General features: G+C 52.1%; 1 protein-coding gene across 8 annotated transcripts in view; it reads right to left on the reverse strand.

The window, feature by feature from the left end:
* The window catches only part of LOC118208009 (ankyrin repeat and SAM domain-containing protein 1A-like), a 102131-nt gene that overhangs the window by 27402 nt on the left and 51826 nt on the right, over positions 1 to 22903 (reverse strand). For 5 of the 8 annotated variants that reach the window (XM_035382253.1, XM_035382251.1, XM_035382249.1 and 2 more), the window contains 3 exons: positions 11836 to 11889; positions 9247 to 9316; positions 2002 to 2108 (listed from right to left, as the gene is read on the reverse strand). In XM_035382253.1, coding sequence (XP_035238144.1) covers positions 2002 to 2108; positions 9247 to 9316; positions 11836 to 11889 — 231 coding nt within the window. Of the gene's footprint in view, positions 1 to 2001; positions 2265 to 9246; positions 9317 to 11835; positions 11890 to 22903 lie in introns of those variants that run through there. The other 3 variants (XM_035382250.1, XM_035382252.1, XM_035382257.1) reach the window with 3 other exon arrangements.

Genomic DNA, 22903 nt, shown 5'->3' on the forward strand with positions numbered 1-22903 from the left:
CCACCAGGCTGAACACATTTCAACCACTGAATTTCAATTACGTGGGCAAAGTTTTGGTCTCTGAACAAACGTGACTCTGAAAACCCTGTGAGCGCGGAAGGTTCCGGCTGCATGGTAACCCCCCCCCGTTCCTCAGGTCCTCTGCCACAGAGGCGTCCTCCCCACTCCCGCCCTGCTGACGGCTCTGTTTGGCTGCGGCTCTGTGGTCTCGGCTGCGGGTCTTTCGTGCCGGCAGGGTCCTTGTGAATATTTAAAGGAAACAGACTGAGGGAGAACGCTATGGCGTGGAGTTGGGGGAGGCCCTCTCCATCTATAAATTTAAGCCCATAGGCAGTCCCCCCCCCCCAAAAAAACCATCCGTTTAACAGCACCGGCGCAACCAATTACACGGGTCCGACCAGACCTTCAGAGGAAAGCCAGAAAGCTACATTAAACACTCACTCACCTCCGTTATTCCCCGCTTCTACAGTCAGATCAAAGCGTTTAATGTGGACGCGCCTTCATGGATCTCATATAAACAAAGGCATTACACGTCCCGGGGGAGGGAACGCCAAAATCAGTCACTGAGCACCTGCTTTACTGCAGATATCAGCGCCACCTTTATACAGCAAACTGATCATCGGCAGCATGATTACCATATTAGATTTACCCATAATGCCACTGGCACCAGCCATTAGCATAATGAGTATTAACCTTTAAGCATTCCATCAGCGGCGAGTTAGCGCTTTTTATACATGCTAAAATGCATTACGCAAAGCTTCATGAAAATAACACAATGCCGTTAACTACAGGAAACATGTTTGTACAGTAACTGCCAGTCATGTAAAAGTAAAAATGGTGCTCTTTCACCAGCCAGCCGATTGAGCCGTCCTCTTTTCCCTGTAAGCTGATTGGCTTTCAGTTTACTTTAAGTTTGAGTGCGCTGGAATCAAGGGTTCTCGTTTCCGTTCATTCTGCGTTTAAAATGACAAAGCTACCATGCCGGTCAGATCTGCCGCTGGTCATGAATGAGAATGCCGTGCCTCCTCAGTGGGACTGCCGTGCCTTCTGTATTCCTAACCCTAGCTCTGACGCTGTCTGCTTTGCCATTCGCTCTGGATGGGAGAATCTGCCAAGTGCCAGTAAAGCATGTTTGATGTGATTGAGACAGACAGGTGTGCGGTACAGCACACGGCACAGGCAGGGGAGGAGTGCGCTTCCTGAGCGGCGGCGTGCCACCGTCCAGCGACCTGGGACCCGCCTCAGCTGCCACAGGCGTCTAAATCAGGTGGCATCTCACAGCAAGGCAATGGCATCGCCTCAGGGGCACAAGTTCAAATTGCAATTTTCACAATAGATGCGTTTCCTCCTATCTATAAAAAGGTTAAAAGCTGATTATTGTGTACCCTGCCATCTGTTTGGAAGTTTAAAGCCAATTAAATTGAGAAAGAGCTGAAAGTGAACCCCAGGGGAAGCGCTCGCTCGGGCTTATGAAGCTCACATTTCTTAGGAATTACACTTGTGTCAAGCCCAGTGCTTCTCCTCGCTTTGTACTTTCTCATAGCACAAGCCAGTGGAGCACTGAAGACAGGAAAGGAAGAAGGGGAAAGAGAATGAGAAGAAAAACAAAAGCAGATGCATGATGTGTGTGTGAGAGAGAAAGAGAGAGAGAGAGGACGAGTGAGAAAGAGAGAGGGAGATAGAGAGGGAGAGAGATAGATAGAGAGAGAAAGATATAGAGAGAGTGAGAGGGAGAGGGAGGGGGGGAGAGAGAGAGAGAGACAGGGAGAGTACGAGAGAGAGAGGGGGAGAAGGAGAGAGAGAGAGAGGGGGAGAAGGAGAGAGAGAGAGAGAGGGGAGGGAAGAAGGAGAGAGAGAGAGAGAGAGAGAGAGTAAGAGAGAGAGAGAGAGACAGGGAGAGTAAGAGAGAGAGAGAGGGGGAGAAGGGGAGAGAGAGAGAGAGAGAGAGAGGGGGGGAGAAGGAGAGAGAGAGAGAGAGGGGTCGGCGGGGGTGAGGCTCACCATGTAGCGCAGGTCGTCGAAGCCGTTGAGCAGCAGCTTGCTCTCGTACTGCGGCAGGCCCACGAGCTCCAGCCAGTCGCCCACGGGCTGGTCCAGGCCCCGCCCACCTGCCGAGAGAGGGAGGCGCTTGAGCAGGGAGAAGCCCTTGAGCCGGTAGCAGCGGCACTCCGAGGGCGAGACGTGGCACTGCCACATCATTCTCGGCCAGCGGAGGCGGGTGCAGAAGCACCAGGAGGGCAGGGGAGACAGCGTCCAGGCGGGGCGGGGGGCTCCCGCGAGGAAGGCGGGGGCCCAGCTGCTCACACGGGGGGCAGGTTTATCCACGTGGGGGGGGGGGGGGGGGATTCGGGGGAGGACGGTCGGTCGAGTCTGTTGAGCTCCCCCCAAACCTCTGGTCAGTGCGAACAGGTGGAAGCGGCGCGGCGTGGCAGCAGAGTCCTGTGGGCGTGTAGCTGGCGGGACGCTAGCATGGCCTGGTGCCCCTGCCAGGTAATTCCGTTTCTCCCTTCCCTTAAGGGTCGCCAAGCACACGCGTACACCGGTCCCTCTTTAGGACACACTCCGTACACAGAGATATACTCCTCACACTCACACCTAACACTAGACTGATGTGCACAAACCCATGAACCATAACCCCCAGCTCTGCTGGTCTGCGCTGGTGTTGTCTTTTTAATAAGGAACTTTTGGAAGGCCCCTTTTCAAAGCGAGCGATAGGAGCTTGGTCCTCCTGCAGCACCTCCTCCGGGGGTCCCACCCGCACAGCTGAAGTGGCAGCTGGAGCAGGCTAATTAAGCTAACGACGCCTGCCTGGCTGACCCCTCTCTCTCTCGCTCCCCATAAAGGAATCACCCACCCAGATCACATGACCATGCCCAGACAAGGCTCAGCGGAGCAGAATTACCCGTACAGCAGAGATGATGTATAGTTTTGTCAGAGTCACTTAATTATTCCTGACTAAAGATAAAGGGTTAACTCTTCGCTGCCACTGACTACACGAGATAAAAAAACAGGAAACCTCCAATACTCTCCAAGCCTGCAAAGTTATGACAGGCACCGCTTCTCCACTGAAACAAAAAGGAACACAATATACTGACGAGCACAAAGCTGGACTTCAGTTCTAACCTTACAGCAGTTTCATTCACACAGTAGACCTGCTCTTAGACTCAGTTTAAAGATCACCAAATACCACAGAAACAAAAATACACGCTATCAAGTAAATGAAGACCATCAAACCAGACCACACGCAATCTTCAACTGAACAGCTGGTACGAATACACGTAACAAGTCACCAAACCAAACGAGAAGAAACAAAAGCCAAAAGAAGAGACCGCTTCCAGTGAAACAGAACGAGGTCTGTGTCTGTGATTAAAATGTGCAGCGAGGCGGCATTCCAGTTAAGTTCAACACTTAGGACGAAGAAGGAGGAGAAAACTCAGGAGCAGGAAAAGATGCTCCGTCTCAAAGCGCGAAGGAGGAGACAAAGAATCCCGAAAAGCCGGAGCTGATCCCCCCGCTTTGTTCCACTGGTGATCTCCAGCCCGTTAACGGATCCTGGAAGCCCGGCCGTCCTCCGCGGGGGTCCGGCGGGCTGTGCTGCCCCGCGGGAGAGCGTTAGAGAGCGTTGGAGAGCGTTAGAGAGCGCTGTGGGACCGCTGGCGCTGAACCGCGCGTCCGCTAGCCCTCAGGCGTGCGTGTGGAGAGCAGGTGTCTGCACGAGCCCCGTGCTGCCGCCGCGTCCCGGCTCAACCCCGCGGCGTCCGCGTCCCTCGGCTCGCGATGCTCGGTGCGTTCTCTCTCCCCCCCCCGGTCTCCGCGGCGCTGCGTTCCGCTACGCTGGGCTCGGCGCGAGCCGTCTGTGCGCTCGGTCCCACAGGCTGGGGAGGCTGTGTCCTTCCATTGTCCTGAATGGGCAGAATTCAGCCGCCCGCAAACCCCTCTCTCTCTCCTCTCTCCTCTCTCTCTCTCTCTCTCCCCTCCCCTCCCCTCCTCCTCTCTCCGTCTCATTCACTTTCTCCCTCTCACACTCGCTGTGTGTGCGCGCGTGTCTCCGGCACTGCAGCGCTGCTGATCATTGTGAGAAGGAGCAGGCTGCTGCTCTGTGCTACAGACCTCTGTAAACCGCCCCCCCCAACCCCCCACCAACACCAACCCCCCTGTTCCTCCCCCCTCTCACTCGCCCCATCTCAGCCTCGCTCGCTCTCTCGCTCCCTCACCCCCCCCCCCCCCCCACCCTATCAGCGTGACTCTCCGCTGCACAAAGGAGGACATGGGAGCCTGGGACCGTGACCAGAAGGAACGGTCAACGCTCTGGACCGCTGCTGCCTCTGGCAGGAGAGACGCGAACACGACCCTGAATTCAGAGCAGAGATTCAGCTGGGGCTTGTTTTTCAGCATCGTCCACCGAGGTGCAAAACCTGCCCCTTCCCTGAGCTCCAGGAACACCTCACATCAGACCCTGCGGGTCGGGATTCTCCATCCAGCGCTACCTGACGACGCAGAGGGAGGGGTCGCGCTGGGGCTCTAAGGGCTCAATCAAAGGCAGGGGGTTCAATATTGGAGATGCAAAATGGGGAGGGCTTCAGGTGGGACACCCAGCTAAAGCACAAACTCTCAGCGCACCATTGTGCTCTGTGGCTTTGATTCAGATCCTGACTGTGCCAAAGCTGATTGGCCAGGAATAGCACATGGCGATGCAGGAATTGGCCAAAGTGTCACCACTAATTTGAAGGACAACCCTCCACCAATGCTGCGATACTGTAGTCTCTGAACTTAAGATTCTCTGGAAAATATAAAACTCCAACGTAGAAATGCATTTATGTCAGTATAGCGGTCTTGACTTTGGGCAACACTGCAATCAAACAACCACCAAATCACTTTGCTAATGCTGGTGAATACAAACATAAAAGAAAAAAGACTCACAAAATTTAGCCTAAATAATAATAATAATAATAATAATAATAAATCCTATCGATAATCCAAACTGAACAATAACCAAGACTTCAGCCAGCAAGACAAGACATGAAGGTGACTTCAACACTGCTACCAACATAAGATGTATATGAAAAACTGCTGGGGAATTTGTTTTTCCCCATCTTTTTATTGAATTAAGAGGAACGAATCGCCAAAAAACGTTGAGTGTGAACTTTGTATTTTATCTGCTGTGACCAGGCATGGTTAATTAAGCACAGATGTCATCACAGGCAAACGTTCGCTACACTCCATTGTAGAGTATTTGAGCATAATCTCATCACGTACAGTCATAAGCATCAATCAGAGGCCTTGTTTCTGTCACACTTCTGGTAGAGCGTATCTGCGAGTAACAACAACTAATTAACTGCCACTCCCCCCACCGGCCCCTCCTCATGCTAATCGCACATTAGGCCCCTACTACCCTAAAACAGCAAGGTTGTGATTGGATGAGGTAGGACAGTAGGGGGTGGAGGCGGAGGGAGTAGGCAGGGCAGGTGCCCGGAGGGTGAAGGGGAGGGGGGGGGGGGGGAGTGCATGTACAGTTCACCATCAGCGCTCTCCTGGGCAGAAACGGCTCCCCGCACGGCCATTCATCATGTTGCCTGGTTTTTTTTTTCAAAGAAACGCAGGCAGCCCTGAGCTCATTCATCTCAGGCGCTAATTGCACCAGGCGATACGCAGCCTTCACACCAAATAAAGCCTCATTCACTTTTCAGTCTTTGTAATTACAGAATCCTCGACAGTTTCACATTTCAAATACGATGCGTTTTTTAAAATATGAAATTCTTCTCCACGCATAAAATTCTTTACCATGGCAGAAAGACTAATTTGACTTTCCTTCCTTGTATTTGCCATTATTTTGCATGAGCTCTATGTTATTCTCCAAGTGTACTGCAGCTTGTTTTTGTTTCAGGGGTGGGTCTCTGTGGTAACCGTTGTGAAGTTGGGCTAAATTCTCAGGCTGAGAATCCCTTCCCAGCACGCGCATCGATCGCGGCGCTTGGCTCAGCGGCTCTGGTCCTGAAACAGGCCGTTTGGTCCCGGGCTGAGCGCTGCGTGTCATGGGGCTCGTCTCGGGCATTAGCCAGCCTCCCGGTCCTGTGCCCGTTTCAGAGGGATTAGCTAAACCTCACAGCGGAAGCCTCCCGGACCAATCTGCCTGGATAACGGACGTCTGAAAGCGTTCTGGTGGACGGGGCCAGACAGACGGGGCCAGACATAGGCTCTTAAATTTTACAGCCACCAGCAGGACCCTGACATCCAGCATCTGCTCACAGCAAGCATGAGAGAGAGGCGGGGGAAGGAGGGAGAGAGAGAGAGGGAGTGCGAGAAAGAGAGGGGGAGAGAGAGAGGGAGAGCGAGAAAGAGAGAGACAGAGCGAAAGGGAGAGAGAGAGGAAGGGGAGAGAGACAGAGAGAGAGGGGTGGGAGAGAGAGGGAGAGGGAGAACGAGAAAGAGAGAGGGAGAGAGAGAAAGAGAGGGAGAAAGAGAGAGAGAGGAGCATGAGGAGAATGGTATATTGGCAATGACGTAGACATCTAAAGGCCCAGTGGCTCTATCATGGCCCAGATCACACACACAAAGGCTCTCCCAGGTATAGCCATCCAGCTGGGGTGACAATACCTCACGGCTAAAGGGCACCTCATTTTAAAATAAAATATCGGTGATAGTAGGGCTGGACGTTTTTGTCAGCTACAGCATCTATCTGGGCCAAGGAGCCCAGCAGGTACTGTTGGCCAGTGGGGTAAGGGTAAAGCCAAGTCTAGACAACACCCCTGTAGGGGGCAGGGTGTGAGCAGCAACCCGGACCTATTTTCTAAGCTATTCAATTTAGCGACGGGGGACTAAATTAAAACGTGTCAACTCAATACATGCACAAAATTTTGATACTGAAATCTCCAAGTAACAAATGAAAATTATCTAAAATTCGGTATTAGTCCCAGGCAAACTGTGAAGTACGTATTTTCCTTTGAAAATCTTTAAGTAGGTTATACACAAACTTAAGATACAGGTGGCTACCTGCATGCAGTTAATACCGCACGCTCTCTTCTTCTGCTTAAGCTGATTACCCTGCTAGCACATAGCAGAACTCACAACAGAGCTTTGATGCTGTAGCAATGCGATTACCCCGTTTATGCATGAGCTGGGTTACACAGCGCTCCGAACGCCGTGTAGCAACTCTAAACCCGGAGCTTTCCCCACTGGAAATGCATATAAAACAGCACTCAGCTAGCAGTGCTGCAGCGCTTCAGGATCTCACAGGAGGGGCTGGAAGTGGTGGAGTCTTAAACTTCCTTCATAAATAATCCACATCTTTTACTGTTTTTAGAAAGGTTGAGGCTAAAATAGTCAAATGTTTCATCATATTACCATCAGAGATGAAGCTAATGTTATGTGCTGGTGGCAGAATAAGAAAGCTAACGGCCTGAAGTCCTCATAAGACGTAAACAAGCGAATTGAAGAGGAACTACCCAATCAAAACCTCTGTTTTCTGCTTACTTATAACAGAAAGCCTGATCAGGACAACAATTGTGTGGTTTGGGTTTAGGTTATTTGTGACAAAAAAGTAGAAAGCATTTCTTATAAATGAAGTTTACAAGAGAGATCTTAAACTGAACCCCAACCCTACAACACCAATAGAAGCCAACTGCTAAACATACGCCAGAGTCACGTGACCACGGCAAGCCCTGAACTCCAGCCCTGCTGGCGTGTCACTAATTCAGTGATGGATGGAGACCATCTTAGGGAGGCAGAAGACCGTTACTCAGTCAACCTTGGGATGACCTTGTGGTCACCTTGTGCACTCAAAGAGAAAAGTGCTCGCAAGCAATATTCATGCCACCTTTCTGGAAAACAATGAGAAAAACAGCGTCCAGCGCAGCCAGGCACAGCCCTTCAACCCCAAGATATAAGGTGGGGGCCGAGTGGCCCTCGAACGAAACTGCTCACAGTGAAAGATTTAGCACAGAACAGACCCCCCTTCCAGGAACAGCTCACTGCTTCCGCATGAGAACAGAAATGAACGCCTCTACCTGCTCTTGCCCATCTCTAAGTGCTAGTAAAGCTAAAAGGAGGCTGCTCCCACACCCTACGACGAGTCCCCTGCTTATACCTCACTACTGGGGAAGATCATAGAGTTATATGCCCCTGTCTGCCTTCTCATAAACCCAGCTGGCTTAAACTAAATCTCCTGTCCACAGACAAGACGGCTCTTAACAATTTCACATATTCAAGTCGGGCACAATAATAGGTCTGTTCTCACTGTTATTCACTTGTCAGTATCGGAGAGCCGATGCCTTATTTTAACCTATTAAGCCATTCAGAGCGATCAAATTACCCAAACGGGGGTCCCTTTGAAGCCGAACGGCATTGATACGAAGCGGCAAAGTCCGAGGCTCGTCTGGAGCGGCGGGGAGGAACAAAGGACAGCTCAAGCGGAGCGACAGACCCCTCTCTGGTTACTGGTCACCGCACTCTTTGACAACGAGGTCTTGACGGACACGCATCGCCTGTGAGACGCAGCAAAGCCCACTGCAGAACGTGAGCTTCCACGCCCATAAAAGGAGCTTCTGAGCTCAGGGACACAGCCGAGAAGGGAGCTCGAGGCAAAAGGCATAAAAAAGAGCTTTCATATCCAAATCTCACTGGGTCTCCAGCCATTTCCATTCGCCTTCTACAAATACAGAGATCCGCACTACTGTGAGAAACCAAACTCCACTGATATTAACAGTATTCTTTAAATGACAAAGCTTTGGGGTTTTCCCTTTTTTTTGTATTTCTTCTTTTCATGAAAACAAAAGCAGCATAAATATTGAATACCAGAAGGTATTCAATATTCCAGAGAGTTTCCAGAAGGAAAACACCACAGTGACTCACTGTTTAAAAATTAAAGAGATATATAGTACGCAGGGTACAGGCAATTTATACCATCAGTTTCATCTTACACTGTCAGTCAAGCGTGATGTGTCCATCACATGCTGAGCAACTAATGAAATTAGATAAGGGTATTTTACAGTGGAATGAAATTACACTTAAGAGTAGAGGAAGAATTCCACTGGACAAAATGGCCCAAAAGATGAAAGACTACCAAGCATATCCCAACTCAATGAAGTCAGTTTTTCTCTACTTTGTCTTCTGTACAGTTAGAGGGTGCAAACGCAGACTTTAGAGTGTAAAACTATCCAAAACTGAAACTTGCTGCAGAAAAAACAAGACTCTTCAATTCGATTGCCAATGTCTCGATTGTCCTTTGTGGTTTGGGAATGCAAATCATACCTGAGTCAGTTGATTGCTGATCTCTGGAGAAGTCTATCCCAGCTCCAATCAGGGTCATGATCTTCTCGATCTGAAGAGGAGAACAAAAAGGGTTAGGCCAGACCACCCTGCCACTGTACTCTCACCAAAGGTCCAAGACCCCCCCCGCTGCACCCACACCCTGGCCCCGCCCTACCCATACAGCCCTGACCAAGCTCTTCTACCCCCTCAAACCTTTCATATCCCAAGGCTTCCATCCCCAGGGTGTAATGGCAGGTCAAGAGGTTCCCCGAGCAAATGTCTTGTAAATCTCAAGGATCAGGACATTTTACGTTTACCGTTAATACAGCCGATTTACAGAGCAGTAAATATTATGAGCTGTGAACTGGAGACGAAATACGATCTGCAGCCCAAGCTTAAAATCCATCATAATAAAAGCAAAGACGTAAAAGAGACTACTCCAAAAGGCTTCAATTAATTCAGTGGTAAAGTGAAGAGTCTCAGTGAATTAATTTCCAGGGTAGTGCACCAGGAAGTGGTTTCACTCTTGTTACTTACTTCTTTCCATCCAAAAGCAGATACTTTACAGAGACACTGTAAATTCATGATTCATTCTTAAAACGCTCTGGGTTCTATAAAGCAGTGGTTCCCAACAGAGTTCCTGGTGATCTACCGTCCTATAGATTTTCATTTCAACCCTATTTGGCACCTCTGATTCTCCTATTTTGCAGCTCAATGAGACCTCCAGCTGTTGAATGAGTGCTTTGTTAGGGTTGGACTGAAAACTTACAGGAAGGTGGATCTCCAGGAACAGGGTTGAGAACCACTGATGTAAAGAAACAAAATACATGATAGACCACAGCAATAAATAAATTAAATAAATATAAAATCAATTAAGGTTGAAACAAAATTCTCAATTGTTGAACCTTGGGGTTTTCTCTTCTTGGTTGCTATGCACATGATATAACAGCAAGTTATTGAGGGACCCATGCAAACCCAACACCGGCCAAGCAGGACATGCACCAGACTCACGCCACTGTTCACCTTCATGGGCTGAAGCACGCATTCTGGAGGCACGCAACCGTTCACCCAGCAGGGGGGTCAAACACACACTACTCACACAGGTATACACTCGTGCACACAGAGAGCAGTGACACGGACCAACACATTCATCCGCGCAAAAAAGCAGAGCAGAGCATCTAGCAGTGCATCTAGCAGCAAGACCGTATACCTGCCCCCCATCACAGAGCACAGACCTTCCGGAAAACTTAACCACGGCCAGGGACAGGAGTCTGACAGCGAGCACCATCAGCCGTACACACTGTCCTGGGGCCTGATTCCAGCTTTCGGGTGACCTGTGCTCCATCATGAGGGACAGGCTCTACTTTCTGCAAAAGGCCCTTCTCGAGAGTTGGACAGGTTTGGCTGTGGAGGATGTCATCTTCATCTTCAAACTCAATTAAACTACAATTCATCAGCGTGCGTTGTGCCGTATGAAACATAACCTGTTCATCGTGACCTTCGAAGCTCACGACCACGTTCGCCTCTGCAGTCGTGAAAAAGGTCATAAATCTGGTGGAATCCAAAGTGTCCGAGAACGACTGCAGGGCTGGGAATACTGGCAGGGCTACTGCGGTCGTATGCCATTCCCATGATGCACTTCAGCCCCAGAGTTTAATTCTCAACCCCTGTGGGGTCAGCGGCGTGTTCACCGGCCTGTAGGCCCCACCCTTCTCTCTGAGCTAGCTCTGAAGCACTGGCCGTCAGCACAATGTCCGTCTTCATCGGTGCTTCAGGTTAATGCGCCACTTCGCAAGCAGCGGGGGAGAAGGTGCCCAAAATAGATTTGAGCGAAAGGACACAAATTCACACATTTAACACTAGAAGGTGAACTTGAAGGAAACTATCCCCAATTATAAAACTTCAATGAGGAGATAAAAGTACCATAAATGTACCCTTTCCCCAATTTATAAAAAATAACGGAAATTTGCTGTATTCTGTATTTCTTGTGCTGTGGGGGCAAATGGAAAACCCTTCCTCCACTGCACACTGACAAAATGCATTTTAAATTAATTTGATTACATCATGAAAACAAATTAAGATATTCCTCTACCAACTCTTTGGTTTCCTCTTTGGCAGTTGAAGAGGAAAAGAAACGTTTGATTAAAGGGGGGAAAATATATTCACCTACTTGCGTTTCAGCTCAAACAGGGGGCATAAAACATGAGCAAACGAAAGAGTCAGTGAAACATCTTTGTAGTTCTGCATAGTATGCCGCAGTGAATGGCAGTGATGGGTATCTGATGAGAAGAATCCAGCTCGAAGAGAAGGGGCTTGCACATGCACACTGCGTAGACTGATGCTTGACTAAATGGAGGCTTACTAATGAATAAAAACAGAGCAGCAAGCAACAGAACAGAACCGTCACCACCCAGCCCCCTCCTTCCACCCTCCCTAACCCCCATTCCTCCCCAACGGGGCACCCCCAAAAATCCCCCACACCTCGGGCCCAGTCCACCATCCCAGACAGTGAAGCCAAACAAACATCAAAATGAAAACAATGGAACAAAAGATGAGACCCAAAGCAAACGTGTGAAAAGATGCTCTTACGCTGTGAAAGGACTGAGTTCTCCGAGGGTTTGTGGACGGAACTCTCTGTGTCTGCTGGAAGAAAGTTTTGTTTTGTTTTTATTCTTATCTTTCCCCCAACAAAAAATCCATGACGGCAGTATCAACTCTGCTGGATCCCCCATTAGTGCCTTTTGCCACCTAGTGGTGAATTTAAAGTACTGTTGTGCTCCTTTGAGGGAGCGACATACTCGAATAGTCTGTCAATCAGTGAGTGAGTGAGAAGAACATTCCCTTTTTCAAAAATGCTTAGTCGCAAACTTAGTTTTAAAAAATGCACCCCCTCCCTCCCTCCCCCCCCCCTCCCCATTTGGAATGCCGAGTTATATTCATTCATCTTCTACTGTTGATTCTGGAGAGCGTGGGCAAATGTGCTCCTCAAAGCATGTGCCATTAGCCACTGCTTCTGGTCACACTGCAGTTTGCAAGTGGGATTCACACAGATACGAGTCAGAGGGAGACAGACACTTCAGTACAGCTCAGCAGACCAGCGAGCATCCGATCGTCCAGCGGGGGACACTGATGCAACGAGATGCTGTAGCTCTGGCCGACTGAAACTCTCCCTTCTCCAAGCAATGCTAACGCTAACTGTGTGTCTCCCTGTGTCGCTGCCGGCCACAGTAAGCACCGGCCTGGTCTGTGTGTGGGTCCATCCACACTCTTGAACAGTCCAAAGACATTTAAGAGGTACTGCTGTCACACCCAGTATGTATCAAAGCTTAACGCTCATCATAAAGCCAGCAATTCTTCAAATTGCCTCCATGTTTATTTTCTTAGGCAGTATTTACACATTTTGTATATTTTTAACATGGCAGCTGAACTGATAATCTTACTACAGGTTAACATTTTCAACGCAGAATTACAACAACAGTCCTCTGAACCAACGCCATTTTTATTTATCCTTTGTCAGGCTGAATACTGATTACGTGAGTGGAATTCAAACAGGGAACTGAGCGACACGTTCCAGCGAAACAAAGCCTCACACGCTAGCCGTGCACCAAACGGGGAGATGTACATCTCCTGATAAGGGAGGGAGGAGAAGGTGTGTGTGGGGGGGGGGGTAAATTTCCCTACAGCAGAACTCAGGATCGCAGACACTGAGGGACAGCCTCAACACCTGCCACCCAGAGACAGCCCCCCTCCCCTACCCTGGCTAGCGGAGTAGAGGAGCCTTTCTTTGGGCTAGCTGGGAGCCTGGGGCCTGGCTGTGTAAACAGTGTGGAACGGGGCCAGGCCTGGGAGAACAGAGCGCAGTGTGAACGCTAATCTCCCCGCAGCAGAAACAGCCATGCGCATGCTGCACAGCCTGAGCCTCACACAGAGAGCGCCGTTCCCAAAGCCAGCACTGCAGCGCATTTTCAGTCTTTCAGAGTGCTGTAACTGGGGTGGGGTGGGGGGGTCGATGCCCAGTTCCTTTACCAAAACCCTTCCCCTTCACTTGCTCATGTGGAGCTGCAGTGTAGTGAGACACTATTGTGCAGTTCTGTTCAGTTCATTCATCTTATTAGTTCCGCTCAAGGGTGGAGTGCGTGTGTGTGCATGAATATGCATGAGAGAGTCTGTGTGTGTGTGTGTGTGTGTGTGTGTGTGTGGTTATGTGTGAGAGAGAGAGAGTCTGTGTGTGTGTGTGTGTGTACATGTACGGTGCCAGTGTACGGACAGTGGGCACAAGCGGACTGGTCAAAGGGGGGCAGTGCTGATCCAGAGGGCCCAGGAGTGGCAGGAGGCTGAGGGATGAGGTCATCGCACTCTCTCGCACACGTGTACAGCAAACACCTCAAGGGCGGGGGGGGGGCCCATCACGGTTCAGCACGTACAGCGGCAGTGCGCAGTGGTGACGGGGCCTCCGCTGAGGCTCATGGGAACAGTAACCGTAGCAATGACCTCCAGCGCGCCGCGGGCTCAACGAACCTCGACGCTTTCGCCAGCTAACCGGCCTCTCCCCCGGGGACCAGGTAACCGCCGGACAATCCCACAATGCACAGGGGCTTTGACGTCACTTTGAAGCCCGGAGCCTTCAGAGGGAGCGCGATCTCGAGAGGCAGCTGCTCTACGGTTACGCTACAGCGGGCAAAAGCAAGCCGGCACACCGCCCTGCTGAATTATTCAGCCGTACGCACAGAGCGTGAGGAGGGAAGCCATGCTCCTGGCTCTCTCTCCCTCCCGCTCTCTCTCGCTCTCTCTCACTCTCTCTGGTAATGAGACGGGCCTGGTGTGCAATGACAGGGCAGCACAGTCACACAATTTCCCACAATTACACAGGGTAGACCAGCGTACTGCCCGGTGCTGTCGACGACTCGCCGTGCGGCTCGACCGCTTCCTCGCTGCCCCACGTACAGAGGGGCCGGCCCGTCTCTCCAGAGAAGAGACGCACATTTTGCATCCTTCAAATAAAACAGATCGAAAGTGCTGAGACCGGGTCCAAATCCCATCGGTCATGCTCAGCGATGGGAGGGGCCCGGCTCAGGGAGGGGAGGGGCCCAGTTCAGGGAGGGGAGGAGCCCAGCTCAGGGAGGGGAGTGGCCCAGTTGAGGGAGGGGAGGGGCCCAGTTCAGGGAGGGGAGGAGCCCAGTTCAGGGAGGGGAGGAGCCCAGCTCAGGGAGGGGAGGAGCCCAGCTCAGCGATGGGAGGGGCCCGGCTCAGGGAGGGGAGGGGCCCAGTTCAGGGAGGGGAGTGGCCCAGTTGAGGGAGGGGAGGGGCCCAGTTCAGGGAGGGGAGGAGCCCAGTTCAGGGAGGGGAGGAGCCCAGTTCAGGGAGGGGAGGGGCACAGCTCACACCTGAGAGATGACAGTGACACAGGGGCAATATCAGCCAGCGCAGACCCAGCATGGCTCCATGTGAGACATTAAATACCTCCCTGCAGGCATTTCTCAGCAAACAATCCTTCAAAGCTCACCCTTTCAGTATAATGAGACTTCAATGAAGGACACTTACAATACAACTAATGCACTTAAATTCAGTAAACTTAATACAGTGATATATACACACAGTATTTATATACAGTACATGAATATACATTATAAATAAGATATAGTATCTTGCAAACAATGGGAATTTTAAATGAAATATTCATGAATACAGAATATATATATAAATGAATGTATGTCCATGAATAAATTATATGGAGAGACCCAAGAGTTGGGAAAAACAAACAAACAAAACAACAGGATGAGGGCGTTTTCTGTGGTCTGCTCTGTCTGAGCCTGACAGCGAGGGGCCGGCTGTTTGCCTGACTGCGGCGGCTCCCGGGCCTCAGACGGGCTTTGTTAGCGCTGAGCGGCTTTGGGCTGTTTCAGCGAGGAGGAGCCGCGCGCGACGCAGCGCTGCAGACGCTGCCGGTGAGGGTCCGCCGCGCGTACGCTACGCTACGCTACGCTGCGCTACGCTCCCGGGCGGGGATTTCAGCGGAGAGAGGCAGGGCTGAGGATCCAGGAGGACCGGGATTCGGCCCCTTTCCCCCCTCCCCCCGTTACACAAGCGCAGTGTGTGAGGAAATTACCCAGAATCCACCGCTCTCTACAATCGGACCCAGAGGAGCCCACAAGGACAAGAACGATACATCACGGGACAGCAATCTAAGCCTTTCCAGTGAGAGCCTGTCACTGACCGAGCTGCACAGGATGTAAACATACCAGTCCATACACAGACACACACATACACACACACACACACACACACACACACACACAGACACACAGACATGCACACACACACATAAACACAAACACACACACACACACACACACACACACACCATGAAAAATTGATGCGGAGCAGAAACAGAGGCCCCATCAGCCCGGGGAAGCAGCCGCATTGACACGGCTCTAATAAATAGTGAGACTGGAGCAAATAACTCCCTGTCTACCAGACGGGCCTTGTGATTCCACAGGGCTCAGCTCAGGAAAACAGAGCGGGACATTTCCAGATTCACACACACATGCACACACACACACACACACACACACGAGCGAGCGCTACAGTGCTGGGAACGCTGATGCCCAGCTCTGAGAGAGCCCAACGCAGCCCTTCCATTAGTACCCCAGAGACGCTCCCATTGTGCGCCTGGGGGGAGGCCGAGCCGCAAAGCCCCCCACAGCCCCCCGCCGGGGACAATGGCCAGGAGGTCAAAGGTTACCTGCGAGTTAAAGGTCAACAGCTGAAAATGGGGAGGGATGAATGGGGAGATCGCCATGGAAACCTGCTCAGAGGCACAATGGCGGGCGGGCAGGCTCGGGGGCCAGATGGCATAGCGGGACGGGCGGAACAAAGAGCGAGCGGGCAGAGAGCGTGCCAATCCACCGATCTCACGCGGGCAGCCTGGCATTCTGAGCTGGCTAGGGCTGAGGGTGTGAGCAAGCGCACCATGCACATAACCACATGTATACACACACACACGCAACTACACGCACACACGTATACACGCAAACAATCACACACGCAGACATAACCACACGCACACACACAAGCGCTACACACATAACCACATCTGCATACGTATACATGCACACACCTACATGCACATGAACACATAACCACATCCACACACATATACACACAACTACACTGCACACACACACACACACACACACACACACACACTCTGAGCAGGTGCATACATAAGCTGGCCAGAGAAACAGGCTTTAGAATGTAACAATGAGACTCGGGCGGCTACTGAAACACAGGCACTCTTCCCTCAGGAGCAAAGCCAGAGCATCACAATCAACAGCTTAACACAATCAACAGCTTAACACAATCAACAGCTTAACACAATCAACAGCTTAACACAATCAACAGGTGCTCTGAGAATGTCACAGCGACACAGGAGGAACGGATTCTGGGGCACAAACTACAATACTGCATCAGCATCCACACTGGTAAGCGCGGCAGAGACAGATCCTTAAGTCAAAGATGCTCCCTTTCTCAATATTTCACTCATTTTCAGCACCTCCCTCACCCCCTTCGTCTGGCTGCCAAAATCTCCATCCTTTAAAATGCTTCTCTTCAGTCACTGTCTGTCAAAAAACCACTCTTCCAAATCCCCCCTCCCGTCCTGCTTTCTTCCTCTTTCAGCACCTCCACTCACTGCCTTTCTAAAGCACGGCTGTCTCCTTAAAGCGCCTCTCAGAAGGACAGTGAGTCCACAGAAGAGTAAAAGAGAAAAGCAGGAGCAGACACACTTCAGGCGGACACTCTCAAACTCCACACGCACACGCTGCAGAATGAAAGCAGAGCCTGAGTCTGCACCTGAGCGCCAAAAAGCAGCCAGAAAAGGCTCCTACAAGCCGCCAGCGTGTACATACGGGCAGACCCCGCGACGGGCAGACCCCGCGACGGGCAGGGATTACTGCTGCCAGCCGCTGAATGGCACAGCGGAACCCTGAGGGTGAGTCTTCCTCAGATCCGTCAGCTTCCTCCCCCAATGTGAACAGCGGCCGAAACACCGCAAGGAAGACGTGCGGCCGCACGCCAATTAACCGAGCGGCCGGCGGCGTGCGTGAAGACCCCTCCCGCCAGCCTCGACACTCTGCTCTCCCGCGACACGCTTAGCTGCAGCCAGTTAGCTACAGTCACCCTGCAAACAAGGGCGTGACCCTTAACCCCAGCGCTGCAGACCTGCAGAGGAATGCTTAACCTCGTTTAAAAAGCTTCCGCTCGAGAGATTCCAGCCGACTCCACAGCCTCCTCTCCCCTCTTCCAAAAAGGGGGCGAAAGGAGCGGGAGCTCCAGCGCGGGCTACCCCTCGCCTCCCGATCGCAAACAAGCCTCGTGGCTGAAGAGCCCCAGCGCCCTGCCCTGAGCGCACGGCCCGCGGCGGGGGGGGTGCGGCGGCGGAGCGCTACTCACAAACGCCGGTCTGGCGGCGGCCATGGCGGTGCCGGAGGGGGCCGTCCTCCCGGAGGCGAGCGCAGAGGGTTCTGGTGGACCCCTCTCCCTTCTCTCCCTTCTCTCTCCCCCACTCTCACGCTCGCACACGTTCTCTCTCTCTCTCTCCCTCCCTCCCTCCCTCCCCTCCCCTGCACCAGCAGCCCGGGCTGGACGGGTAGGCCCACACAATGCGCCCCCTGGATCGTCACGTCCGGCGTGAGCGCGGGGCCGACGCGGGGCCTGCATTAGCAAGTCATGAGCCGGCTTTGTGTTCACACACACACACACACGGGCTCAGGGCCTCATGCAAGTCAAATCCCCCTCAGATGGAAACCAAGAATTAGGCTCTGTGTTTTTGTGTGTGTGCACGTGTGTGTGTGTGCGCTTCTGTGAATGCATTGGTTTCGATTTCTGTCTGTGTTTGAGAGCGAGAGTGAGAGAGAGAAAGAGTGAGAATTTCTGTGTGTACATGCATTAGCACTTGTCCGTGTGTGTCTGCATGTCTGTGTGTGTGCGTGGGCGTGTGTCTCCGTGTGTCAGTGTGTGTATGTGTGTGTGTGTCTGTGTGTGTGAGAGAACAGGAAGAGGTGGAGGAGGACTCAGACGGACAATGGAAAGGCCTGTGGTGTCCTGGGACCTCTCGCCCACACGCTGTCACACGGTTGGGCCGAGTGTCCCAGGGAAGCCGAGCGTGACCAACAAGATGGCCGCCGAGAGCACGGCCCCCAGGGAGGCATGTCAGGAGGCGGGGAGCGGAGGGAACGGCCAAAAAAAAAAAAAAAAAAACACACAAAGAAAGAAAATGCTCCGTTTTGTAGATATTTTCTGGGGGCGGCACAAAGAACGGAGAAGTAACCAATCCAGCGCGTTCCCCGTTCAGTTTCTCCGGAGGAAGCAGCGACTGCTGACTTCTGCAGCGGCACCGTTCAAAGAGCCCAGACTTTGAGGGAAAGTGAGACTCCCCGCTGTCTGCGCGGCTCTCCTGGTCCCCGCGGGGACACGTCTGCGTGCGGCTCTGTCCTCGCTCGGCGGAGGATGAACACAGGTTCTGAAACGTCGTGTTTCTGCGCCGCACGACCGTGCAAATCCGGGGTAAGAAGGCAGGCGAGCTCCGTAATTAAATCTCGCTCCAGTGCATCCTGGGACGAGGAACCGGATTTAGAGCTCATGAATATTTAGTGGGCTGTGGGGGGGGGGGTTGCTCAGGAGGAACAGCATCATGCAATGGAGAAGACCGATTCCCCAAGTCCCTCGTTTAGCCATGCCAAGACTGAGTTCTCAGACTGACTGAGACCTGCATTGGGAGAAGGGCATTATGGGTAAAAGAATCCAGGCTTGACCGCAATCAGAATGACATGACATGAGAGCTGGGGGGGGCGGGGGTGGTGCACCGTCTCCTCTAGAGGAAATCTGGAAGGCAGTCCTGTGGCAAAGGTTTAATAGCCAGGGTGATTCCTGAGAGCAGCAGGACTCAGAGCACGTCCACTCTGAAAGCCTAAACTGGACACTCTGACTGGAGGTCAGGCCCCGTGGCTCGGGGGAAAGCACATATTAGGGCCTGTGTGCACGTGGGAGGCAAGTCAGTAATTAGGCAATTATTTTCCCCCTCCAGCATTTTCATTAAAGACACTGGACAGGAGTAAGGCTCCAATAACCAAATGTGTTTTATGTCCAGTGCCAAACTGCTGTGTGTGTGTGTGTGTGTGTGTGTGTACGTGTGTCTGTGTTTGCATGCGTATGCGTGTGTGTGTGTGCCTGAGTGCGTGTGTGTGTGTGTGTGTGTGTACGTGTGTCTGTGTTTGCGTGCGTATGCGTGTGCCTGAGTGCGTGTGTGTGTGTGCGTGTGTGTGTGCGTCTGTGTGTCTGCGCGTGTGTGTTTGTGTGTGTGCACAGGCAGGATAAACAGAGCAGAGGCCTGTGACTATACGTCTCTGCTGCAGTGACAGCACTTCTAATGAACACACTCTGGCTGCTCACTGTGCGCTCAGAGAGGATGTTTAAGTGCTTGGTTATAGATGAAGGGGGCATGTTCCACACGCTGGAAATGAGGCTCTTCGTCTTCCTGAGGGGGGGCGGGAGGCGGTGACACGGTGCGCTGCCAAACTCCATCGGTGGGCGGGACTATCGAGCGCCGCGAGACGGACAGGAGGAACGCCCTATCGGACAGTGACGTGTAGTTTCCTGTCACAGAAACGCAGGCGCGCGGACGGACGTCCCTCCGGGGCCTGAAGGGCACAGCTGTGGCAGCCAGCGTGTGGGAAACGCTGCATTAGTCTAATCTTCCACAGAGCCCAAGGCCAGCAGGCCTGGATCACACTGTCCCACGAGCGGCAGCGGTTTCCAGCCAAACGCCGGGCGCCGACCAATCACGAGGCAGCTGATGGGACGTGCGTTGGAACAGGGAACACTCAGTCCTCACGGAGCCAGCGCTAATGTCAGCAGGGACGTGAGCGCACAGGCAGGGAGCTCCAGGTGAAGAGGCAGAGCCCTCATCTCAGAGCCTCGGTGTCGGAGCTCTCCTGGGAGCCCGTCGGCACGTCAGCGGCGGCTTCCTGAGCCAGCGGGGCGGCGGGTACGAGGGGCGGGGCCAGCCAGCGGGGCGCGCCGGCGCTCGCACCTCAGCGCGCCCGCTCAGAAGACGCTTCAGAAACCTCGCAGCGCAAGCTCTCTGATTCGCCGGCTGCACACACGAACAAGCGCTTCTCCCCCGTCACTTTCTCAAAGATGCAGAGTGCCTGGAACGACGCCGGGGGCCACATTCTCTATACTGAACGTCTTGATCTGTTTTTAGCATTCAACAAAACGAGAAAAACAGTAAAGAGTTTGCCGCTCTACCCTGTGGTCAGAGCCACTCTGGGCTCCAGAGCCACTCTACTCCACCTGTGTGATCTTCAGACCCCTCTTTGGGGTTAATCACCGGCGTTAATCTGGGCCCTGAGCACCAGCCGGCCGGCCGCAGGGCTGCTCCTCTCCGAAAACCACACCGGAGCACTAAAAAAAGTAATGGCGGAAATCTAAGGAGGGGCATTAAAGATTTAAGAGCAGAGCCATTGCAGTCTGGTGGCTGGACGCCCCGCTTGTGCCCGCCTGCAGTAAACAGTAACAATGAGAGCTGTGCTGGTCGCAGACAGGGGACTGGGGCAGGAGTGGGGTGAGAATGTGTCTGTACCTATAGATCACGCTCTACAGAGGCAGTGCTTCATGGCACTTTGAAGCGGGAAAAAAATTAGAACCCGATTGGTCAGTGTAATCAAAATGGCAGCAGTTCTTATTTGTCCAGCTTACAAAATGGAGGAGCGGGGAGGGAGGTTGGTGCGGTAAGTATAGCAAGCGAGGGAACAATCTGATAATCACTGGAGCAGACACAGTTGCATGTCCCCTCAACAACACGCAACACAAAACAGACGCCTCAATTCTCTGACAGGTCACAACAAGACATTTAATCAAAACAACATGGGAACAGGATTTGTTCTGCTTGCAGCCATCTTTGCATTCGAGAGTCAAAACATGAATCAGAATAATTAATCTACGTATACCTTCACATGATCTCAATGTGGAGGCCCATCTTAAAGTAATAATAATATTTCTGACGAGCATTCCTTCAATTGTGAACATTCCCCCCAGAAGATAATGAGAGCGAGTGGGTGGGGGGGGGGGATGCGAGGGTTGAGCGGAGTTCAGTTTTTTCCTTCCGTTGAATGTATGGTAAAGCAACGTCAACAAAGTCTCCTTTCTCACTCAACATAATGCACCCTTCACGCACTGGCAGAAGAGCAATTTCAAACCCTTTCTGAAGGAAGCGAGTGATTTCTCAGATTCCTTCCACGTCTCTATCTAAAGCCATTTCAATGCGCGCTCTGTTCATGCAGCCGTCTGAACTGCAGCTATGAGTTATCAACGGTATTATTCCTACATCTGTGCTGCAGGCGTCGGCGCTCGAGAGCGAAGACACGTGACGCACGCGTGTGCGGGGACAAAGACACGGAGCCCAGCATAGCAACATGTAAACACACCGCCAGGCAGGGTGCAATACCAGCCCAACGCTGGCTCTCATTGGCTGTTAAATCAGAAATAAGATCCCAAAATGACACATACCCTATAAGTGGGGCCGTGCTGTACAACCAAATACAAAGAGCAGCCACCTACAAGATGAGTACGTCTGTATATAAGCATTTTACCATGCACTGATGCTAGTGGGATCTTGAGCTGTGTGCTCCATCAGGGGATCCTCCATTACCGATTACCCAAGTCACTGAACTCATCAACATTAGCGAGCAAGGGAGGTCTGGACTGTGTTTACACACAGTGAGGATGGTCAATCAGTATCTCAAGCATACAAGTAACAAGTCACTGCTAATGGACACCTTTATGAGGACCTGGCTTACTAAAGCCCTTCTCTAACTGACCCAGACAGGAGGTCTTCTGCTACACCTTCACATAGCAGAACCGGTGATAGCTGTATGGTCAATCTTCATGGCTCGTTACAGCTCGTTTCAGTGAACCTCCACCTGCTGCCTCCCCACTGCACAATCAATCAATCAAATTTTATTTATATAGCACATTTCACAGCAATTGTCACACTACGCTTCACAGACAATCTTGGCCTAAACCCCCACAGGAGCAAGCCTAAAGCAACAGTGGCAAGGGAAAACTCCCTGAGAAATGGAAAGAAACCTCGGAAGGAACCAGGCTCAAGGGCTGGACACACAAAAGCTTTGGGTGGGAGTACGGAGAAGAGTACGTTAGATCGAGGGCCTTGCTTTTGGATTTAAAATGTCAAAAGGTGGGTTTTTTGGACCAAAGGCTCCTTTTCTGTTTTGATCCTCGAGAGCAATGAAACGCTAAGTGAAAAAAGGCCAGAGCACTCGACCCGAAGGCCGACCACACAAAAAGGAGGGAAGATTTGTGAGTTTTTCTTTTTGACGCTGTTATTTCCAGACCCTACAGGCCTGAACGGGCTCTCTCAGCGCCTGAGCGTTAGGAACAGCACGCTGTCCGTATGGGCGATCGCGGGCCGAGGTCGCGCTGAAGTTCGGCGGCAGGACGGGCGCTGGCCCGACGAGCGATGCTCGACCGCGTTTCCTTTACACCGCGGAAGCCGGACGCGGCGCGTGCCACTCTCTCTCTCGCCCGTGCGGGGCGGATTCTATCGGATCGGTTCCGACCTGCGCCGGCCCCTTCGGGC

The sequence above is a fragment of the Anguilla anguilla genome, chromosome 11 (assembly GCF_013347855.1).
Source record: "Anguilla anguilla isolate fAngAng1 chromosome 11, fAngAng1.pri, whole genome shotgun sequence".
In the NCBI taxonomy this organism is placed as follows: Eukaryota; Metazoa; Chordata; class Actinopteri; order Anguilliformes; family Anguillidae; genus Anguilla; species Anguilla anguilla.